A 9663-nucleotide genomic window follows, 5' to 3' on the forward strand; every position below is an offset into this window, starting at 1 on the left:
GTGGTATTAGTACTTCACTTGATCTTGATTCTATCCCTCTGTTAATGCAGCCTAGCACTGTGTTGGCTTTTTTGGTGGCGCATCAGCTTCCTCTGTTCCTGGAGGAAACTGATTATCTGGACCTGTACCAATCGGGTTTCAGGACCAGGTACAGCACGGAGACGGCATTGGTCGCGCTGGTGAATGATCTCTGGCGGCCTCGGGACAGGGGTTGTTCCTCTGTCCTAGTTCTATTAGATCTCTCAGCGGCTTTTGATACCATCGACCATGGTATCCTACTGCGGTGTCTCAGAGGAAGCTGATGCGCCACCACACTCTCAACAACCTTCGCCAAAAAAGCGAAGGTTGGAGACCGGACGATAGTTGTTTAAAATCGCTGGGTCCAGGGCAGGCTTCTTGAGAAGGGGCCTCACCACCGCCTCCTTCAAAGTGGTGGGGAAGACACCCTCACTCAAAGAGGCAGATGTTACTGCCTGGAACCAGCTCCGTGTCTCCTCCCGAGCTGCATAAATCAGCCAGGAGGGACACGGGTCCAATAAACAGGTGGTAGAACTCAGCCTCCCCATAATCCTGTCCACATCATCAGGGGAAACAGGATCGAACTCAGTCCAGATAACATGCTCAAGACCGTCCGATTCCTCCACATCAGACTCTGCCCAGTTAGAGTCGAAACCACCCCGGATCTGAGCGATTTTCTCCGTCAGATGATGACTAAACTCCCCTCATCCAAATCGTTGATGAAGATGTGAAGATCGCTGGGCCAGAACAGAGCACTGGGGCACTCCACTACACACTTCCTTCCATGTAGATGCAGTTCCATTGAGGACCACATGCTGAGTACGGCCTGTCAGCCAGCTACGAATCCATCTGGTGGTGATGCTGTCTAACCCACATTTTTCTATCTTATCAAGTAGTAGGTTGTGATCTACTTTATCAAATGCCTTACTGAAGTCCAAATAAATTATATCTACAGCATTCCTCTGGTCCACTAATTTTGTCACTTGGTCAAAGAATGCAATAAGATTTGTCTGGCATGATCTGTTTTTGACAAACCCATGTTGACTTTTATTGATAAAACTGGGCAAAAAGATGCTCTTTACTTATTTCCAGACTGCCTTTAAAAAGAGAGCCGTCCTCAGTTCAGGAGCCAGAAGATTCCATATGAGAATTTTGTCTCTATTGTCATCTTCTGGATCACCAATAGATCACTCCCTGCACAGTAATAGTAATAGCAATAGACTTATATACCCCTTTATAGTGCTTTACAGCCCTCTCCAAGTGGTTTACAGAGTCAGCATATTGCCCCCAATAATCTGGCTCCTCATTTTACCGACCTCGGAAGAATGGAAGGCTGAGTCAACTTTTGGTCAAAATCGAACTCCTGGAGTGAGCAGTGAGTTAGCCTGCAGTACTGCATTCTAACCACTGCGCCACCACCGCTGAACAGTAAATTCTGTTCAGGAAGGACAGTCTCATAATAACTGAAAAATAAACCCATATTGAGGTTTTGTCAGCTCTACAAGGAAGACTTAACTAAAAAACCAATGCCAATGCACGCATGCCAGTAGAAGAGGAATGCTGCAGGTCTCATCAGCGCAATTATTCTGGCTAGCAGAGTCCAGGAGAAGGGCCTTTTCTGCTGTTGCACCTGCCCTTTGGAACATCTTGACCCCCGATGTGAGATTTGCTCCAACCCTCCTATTCTTCAGTAAGGGTCTAAAGACCTGGCTCTGCTAGTTGACTGGGGCCCCAATGGGGGAACAGCACAGTGGAGGTGGTTGATCAAGTAACAACAGATCCCACCTACCCCCATTTCACCCCACGTGTAATTGACGTTAACAGTGGGTTTTTACTTATTTATGCTTTAATGTATATGGATTTTTATGATTATAAGCCGCCCAGAGTTACCTTGTAGTAAGATGGGCAGCCAATACATTAAGGAAGGAAGGAAGGGTCAGGATTACTTTTATTGTTACAGCTACAGTAACAGAATCTTACAAGTCTGAATATGCTTCCATCCCTCCCATTCTCTGTGTGAACGAGGCAGAGGCTTGTCTGAAACATTTTCATAAATTGTTTTCTTGGCTCAACTCACCTCCTATTTACCTGATCATTGTCTTGGTAGCTGCTCTTCCTCTTGTCCTTCAAGGCCATTCCTTATGCTTTCTACAGTAGTTACCACTAACTACCAGACCACTGATTGTACTTGGAGGCCTACTGAGACCCAGTGCAGCTTCTGTGAGGTGGGCAGAATTCTGCTGAACCAGGACTGGCCGATCAGTAATCAAGCAGCCATATTTTCAACCTGCTGAAGTTTCTGAGTGGTCTTCAAAGGCAACCCCAAGTAAAGCCCATTTTTAGCAATTTATATAATAATCCCATTTCTAGTATAATAAGCCTAGGTCAGGGGTAGGCAACCTCGGCTCTTTTATGACTCATGGACTTCAACTCCCAGAATTCCTGAGTCAGGTGACTCAGGAATTCTGGGAGTTGAAGTCCATGAGTCATAAAAGAGCCGAGGTTGCCTACCCCTGGCCTAGGTGATGGTAAGAACATGGGGCTACTGTACTGCTTCATTCCTCAGGGTACGGTAATGCTTGGAAAGAGAAGCTAAACAGCAAGCTGTCCTGCTGGGTGCATTTACATTTGCATTTTTAAAGGGGGCTATTGATTTGCCCTCTTACTTGCTTCATGCCATTCCAAGTGACATATCTTTTTATTTATTTTTATTTTAATCCCATTTATATCCCGCCCTTCTCCGAAGACTCAGGGCGGCTTACAATCTAAAGCACAAATCAATGTGCTTAGCAATAGCCTTCATTCTATGTATATGCCTGCTTATTAGGGCTTTCGCTCCCCCCAAGCGGCATTATTACAAAGTCAGCTTATTGCCCCCAACAATCTGGGTCCTCATTTTACCTACCTCGGAAGGATGGAAGGCTGAGTCAACCTTGAGCCTGGTGGGATGCGAACCTGCAATAATTGCAGGCAGCTGGTGTTACTATATATGGGATTCCAGGTTGTCTGTCTGCATGATCTAAGACCTTATTAGCTTTGGCAAGATTTCTCACATCTGCGCTGATCTTTCTTTTTGTGATCATTGAACTGTAAGCTGTAAGCTTCTTAATGTAGCAGCTCTGAGGGGAATAATTGAAATTCTTACTTATCCTCACAGGAGTTTTTCAACTGGCCACCTCAGACTTTCCAAGTAAAATAGGTAGATCTGTGCCTTGTAGTGTAAGCCAAGATTGGTGATCCAGTATTTTTCTCTCTTACTGAGTTCTCAACATGCCTAGAGCTGCTGCCATTCTGGCTTTGTCTTTACCTGCCTTTATTGTTGCTATGACTCATAGGAGTCTAATAGGTTAAATAAACATGAGGAAGGTGGTGACAGAGAGATCATGTGTTGTATAAGCCACAACAAGTCTGGCTTGAACAATCCCTGATTGACAGTCTAGTTCTCACAGATGAAGCTACCTGTAAGTAGACCATAATACTCCTGATTGTAGGCAGTAGCTGGAATGTTGCTTGTAGTAAATGTCTTTCTATATTAGGGTGAATAGGTATAGCGAGGATGATTACAATGGTCCTCGATTAAGAACCACTTGTTTAGCAACTTCAAATTTAACAAGAGTCCTGAACACAGGATCCTTGCAACCAGTGCTTGGAGTTCTGGCCATTGCAGTCTCCCTGCAGTCATGTAATCTGGTGATTTGGTAACTGACCCGAACTTTCAAGTATTGCAGTGTTGTAGCATCCCACAATCATGTGATTGTGATTTGCACAGTTAATTGGGAATTTGGCATGAAATTGCAGTCATGTGAGATCCTTGCTTAATGACTTGTGATGATTTACTTAGCAGTAACCAGGAACTACAGTCACTAAGCAGTGTGGTCACACACAATGTTGCACTTTAGTGACAGAAATGCCCGTCCTAATTACCCTCATTAAATAATGACTACTTAATAAATAGTCTTTAATCTGTCAAACTTCAGTTTCACTCAGTTTCAGAATTTTAGCTTATTAAACTTTTGTCCAGTTTCTATATCATTCTAATTTTCTTACAATTTGTATGAAACTTAATACATATTTTTAAACATCTCTTTCCTAATAAAACTTGGAAATATTTGGAAACTTGGAAATATTTTTGCAAACAGTTTTTTCTCTGATAATGCGTTGGACACTATTTTCATTAACTATATATTTTATGAATATTTTCCTCGTGTATACCTACCGTCTCTTCCCCCAGAGACATACATATCTATTTCTACTAGATAGCTGTTCTTGTAACTGCTTTACAACATTTGGAAACTATAATAACTCTGGTTTGGTGAGCATATTAGTTTGGGAACTACAAAATCAACAATTGTTTTCTGCTATAGAAGAAAATTCAAACGTGAGCTCCAGCTTATATATTAGCACTTCACTATTTTGTTCAAATAAATCCATTTTTCTTTAAAGTAGTATTGGTTCCCTTTTCCATTGAGTCTTTTAGTATCTCGGAAGAGAAAGGGAATGGCTGAATAAAATACTTGTCCCAGCTTCTGCCAACCTAGCAGTTCGAAAGCACGTAAAAATGCAAGTAGAAAAATAGGGACCACTACGGTGGGAAGGTAACAGCGTTCCGTGCACCTTTGGCGTCTAGTCATGCCGGCCACATGACCACGGAGACGTCCTTGGACAAGCACTGGCTCTTCGGCTTTGAAACGGAGATGAGCACCGCCCCCTAGAGTTGGAAACGACTAGCACACATGTGCGGGGGAACCTTTACCTTTTTAGATAAGCCTGCGTTGTCTGTAAAACCAATATAAACCAATATGCACTGGCAGAATCCAATGGCAGAACAACTTCTGAATAAAATATCACACTTTCCAACTGTTTAGTTTCCTTGGTAAGTACCAGTCACAATAGGCTTGATAAAGAAATTCAGTTTTCCTCTTTTTTCTTTTTTTAGCTTTGGAAATCCAGTTCTTCTAAGTTCAAATCAGCATATTTTCCTATTTTTAAAAATCTATCTGTGTAGACCTTATTGTTCCTGATGGCACTAAGTTCGCCTGTTGCCTTCCTGTAGGTGGTGGATGCAAGGGCTGGACCAAGTCTTAAAACAACACTGAAGCCAAAGAAGATGAAACCTCTACCTAGTAACAGGATGAAGAGCAATCAAATAAGCAAACTTCAGAAAGAGTTAAAGCGACACAGTATGTGCTGTTAATATGGATTTTTTTAATGTGATGTGGGAGGTGCGGGTGGCTCAGTGGTTAAGACATTTTGGCTTGTCTGCTTGAAATCCGGCAGCCGAGGTTTGAGACCTAAGCACCATATGAAAGAGTGAGCTTCCGTTACTTGCCCCCAGCTCCTGTAAACCTAGCAGTTTGAAAGCATGCAAATGTAAGTAGATAAATAGGTATCACTTTGGTGGGAAGGTAACAATTCTCCATGTTGCTTGCCACATGACTACAGAAAGTGCTGACTCAGTGGCCTTGAAATGGAGAGGAGCACCAGCCCTTATAATCGCCCACAACTAGTGGAGTGAAATCCGCAGGGATTCCTTATCTGATGGTAATAGCCTAACCGTATTTTCAGTTGCCAAGGAAGACTTTCAATTTACTGACTCTTGATATTTAATAGTCAGTCTCAGCTTTTACATCTTGCCTTTGAAAGTAGGTTCACGGTCACACGATGTGTGAATTTTATTTATTTTGTCAGTTTATTTTTGTACCCAAGTGAAAGACAATTTCTGGAGGATATTTGAATATCAGTGATTCTCATGAGCAGCCTCGTATTGAAAATTTCTCTGAGCAAACACAATCTGGCTGATTTTATGACCTGAGAAAAGGTAATACCTGTTTATTCCAAACCATTATATATAATTTATGATATAAACAGGAGGCTAACAATAATCATTCACTATGCCATATTTATGCTACCCAAAACAAATCTGAGAAAAGGAATAAGTCAGTATGTTTGAAGTAACAATTTTATGTTTACTTTCAACTGTTTTGTCTTTCACAAATTGTAAGGTTTGGATTAAATATTAATAGTTTGAAGAAAAAACAGGAAGAAAATAGCCTTTGTGGTTGCCCTAAGAAATGAAAACTTCTTTTTAAATATGTTTTATTGACTTTTTAACATAGTCACCTTAATATTTGGTAAACAGTGTGTTGTCTGGGTTTACATTTAAAAAACATTCACTAACAGTTGGTTTCTATAATCTATAATCGACATAATAACTTTACATGATTTCCTCTTTTTCCCATAATGTTAATGTTCTCTTTTACCAACCTTAAGTTAATACAATTCTTGTTGTTTTGGTAAATAACGACTGAGTATAAAAAATTTCCTAATATTTCTACAGAAAATAATCACATCAATATAATATTTCTTTTCTATCTAGTCATTCTGGTTGCCTCATCATAGATCCTGTTTACAGTTCTTGTTTACATTTGTTTTTCCCATTTTGTTCGAAACATTCTTACTGGTTAAGATTTTCTCAAAGTTAATTACATTTAAATATTTTAAGTCTATTTTTTCTTATGTAAGCCATACCAATACTTTTACCTTAAGGAATAAATAAGACTAAAAAAAGAAATAATAAGAATAAAAAAATAAAAGGATAGCATGCTACTTAAAATCCGTTTCCTATAAGCTAATACTTATTTATTTCCAAAAATTTTCTGTTCTTTTTTACCATAATTAAAAATATATTTAATCTTTAAATATTCCATTTAATAAATATAGTCCTCTAGTCTTTTAACTCTTATTCAAAACATTTTAATACATTGTAATTTTCTTAAAGTCAATCACCTTTAAATATCTAAAACATTTCCTTTATATAAGCCATTTCAACTCTTTTATATTACTCATATAAAGAAATAAAATAAGAAGAAAGAAGAAAAAGTACTACGTTACTTGAGGGGCTCTTCCCTCTGAAAATAAAATTCATATCCAAAATATTTCTATTTCTTTAATCATATTAAAATAGGTGTTTCTTTTTAAAATATTCTCTCTGATAGGTCCCATCATCTATTTTCTTAATTTTCACTTTAGCCTTTTTCTTTTGCCCAGTATCTTTCTTAATCAATATGTTCTGCTGAATCAAAGAATCTTTCCATATGCTTGTAAGTGTTACTGTAGATATAAAAGGTAAGTCAAGTACATTATCTTTGTAAGAAGCATTTGCCCATTCATGTTTGTTGAAAATCTTTTTCTTTCTTTTTCTCTCTGCTTCTCTTATCATTTTTTGTCTCTTCAGTTCTAGTGTTTTTCCTGACACCTCTGCAGTCCATTTTGTCCAATCTTTTTTCTTATCAAATTTGTTTTGTGGTGTTAAAGTATAAGTTGTCTTTTTCAAATCCAGTATTTCTTTTAAAAAATTTTCCACTTGGGTTAAATCATACTTCTTTGTTTTGTTAGGTTCCATCCTTAAGTCTCTATCCTCAAATTTGTATTCAGTTATCTGCTTTATCTCTTCCTTCTCTATTGTTTTCTGGGATTTTTGTTGTTGTTGTTGTAAAGTTAAATTGGAGATGAATTGGTTTATATTTATTTTCAAAGTTATTTTGGATTTTGTGGTTTGAAATCATAGTTATTTGAATTAGTTGCAACATATCATATGTCTCCTCTTGAAAAGTATTTATTTTTTCTTGATAAGTTCTTCCTATAAGTCTGATTTTCCATGATGATCAAGAATCCAAGTTTTCTTTTCTCTGCAAACACCTTTGGGGTCAGAGTTAAGTAGATACTTGTAATCCAGAAAGTTGGGGGGAAAAATTGTTCCCTAATGTCTCTCTATGTCTGCAGCCCAGATTGTTTTCTTTTTTGTCACAGCTGTTCTCTATTGTTAGAGCTTTGAAGGTCACAAGTAGAAATTAGTTTTTTCCAGATTTTGCTAAGTGCTGTATGAAAACCATAGCTGTCATAGTCTTCATCCACTACTAGATGACAGCACTGGTTTATTTTTCAAATTTTCAAAATGAACAAATTGCCTTTAAAATGAGAATCTTAACCATTCAGCAATTTCAAACTTATCTAAATTTAGTTTTATAGTCATTTCATTTCAATATGCTTTTGTCCTCCATAAAAGGTTTAATTCACTGCATCTGTTAGTAAAAGGGTGGGGCAAAGATCCCTCTCCTTCACTTTTGGAGGTTTTTTGCTTCTTGGGATTTTTTTTTCTTCAGGAAAGTTGATAAGTAGGATAGAGAAAATTGATGTTCTTAATCAGATTCAAATGCGCTGTTTACAAACAGCTTAAAATAGTGCAGAGCCCCAAACCCTTCGAGTGCTGTACTACTGCGCAGGACCGGAAGTCGAAAACCTGTATGTCACATTAAAACTATATGGAGATAATCTTAATTTTTCATGTTAAGTTGCAAATGAAAGCTGAAATTCTTTAGGAATTAAAGATGCATACAAAGTCATGAGTCCATTTCTGGTAAACATTTCTGGGTTTAAAAACAGTGTTATGTAGGGTAAAACTTTGATTTAACACAAATTTGCATCTGGATCTCCTATTGAAATTATGAACTAAATGTTATATCTGAAGTAAATTGGACAAACATCATTTGGTGACTAAAAGAGTATTTAATGTTGAGTCCAAGTATAGTTCATTTACATTTATTAATTTGATTTACGTCATTTTCCTAATAACATATCTGTATAATTGCATTATTACACAAATGACGTTAAGTGACATGACATTAAATTCAGATTTAATGAACATTTGGGAATAACAGACACTTCCTCTCCCTGAATTGTCCATTAAATCAAGGTGTGCCTTTTATTTTCATGTAACTATTTCCTTTCTTCCTATAAGACTCTGATGCTCACAGCACTACCTCAAGTAACTCTCCAGCCCATTCGCCTTGCTATAGCAACCAATCGGACGATGGCTCAGACACTGAGATGGCACCGGGTTCAAGCCGTACACCTGTCTTCTCCTTCTTGGATCTTACATACTGGAAAAGGTAAAAACGCCCCATTTGTGTACCCTATTATTCCTAGTAAGATCGTGTGTGTGTGTGTGTGTGTGTGTGTGTGTGTGTGTGTAGAAATTTATGAAAGCAAGACCATACCTGAAAGGAACTTGGAGACTTGGCTTTTGACAAAAGAGAAGGTAGGCAGGAGAGGGAACTCAGGAAGAGACAGAAGTTAGAAACGCAGATAATTGCATAAAATGTAATCTTAATTACAAGGCTCTGTTGCTTCCGTTCCCTCAGCAATTAGGCAGCATTTGCAGACAGCTGATGACTCAACCTGCTGTTTAGGCAAGTGGGTAAAAGTAACTGGATATCATGCAGAGCATGAATTGGGTCACAAGGCCTGTTGTTGTCTTAAGAGTAAAACTCTAGTCTTCAGGCTACTTTTTTCCCTTTTCAGTATTAATCCTTTCTTGGACAGGAGTGATGGATGCTCTGACAACAGCCAACAGGTGTATTGATCTGCAAATCGCCTTCATGCTTTAAGATTAGCTAGTGTTGCATACTCATGTCATCGGAAATGCTTGCTAAGTCTAGCAAGGACAAGTTCTCTGTAAAAAGAGTTGGGGATTAGGAAGATATCAGAAATGCATGGATTTTCTTGCTGCAAGATACAGGTAGTCCTCAACTTACAACAATTCATTCAGTGACCGTCCAAAGTTACAATGGCACTAAAAAAAGTAAC

General features: G+C 38.4%; 1 protein-coding gene across 1 annotated transcript in view; it reads left to right on the forward strand.

Annotated features, from left to right (window-relative positions):
- Positions 1-9663, forward strand: part of SINHCAF (SIN3-HDAC complex associated factor) — a 39817-nt gene that overhangs the window by 25262 nt on the left and 4892 nt on the right. The window contains exons 4-5 of the mRNA XM_081330244.1: positions 5072-5198; positions 8816-8966. Of these exons, the coding sequence (XP_081186370.1) occupies positions 5072-5198; positions 8816-8966 (278 nt within the window). The remainder of the gene's footprint in view (positions 1-5071; positions 5199-8815; positions 8967-9663) is intronic.

The sequence above is a fragment of the Vipera berus genome (assembly GCF_964194415.1).
Source record: "Vipera berus genome assembly, chromosome: 6".
Taxonomy (NCBI): domain Eukaryota; kingdom Metazoa; phylum Chordata; class Lepidosauria; order Squamata; family Viperidae; genus Vipera; species Vipera berus.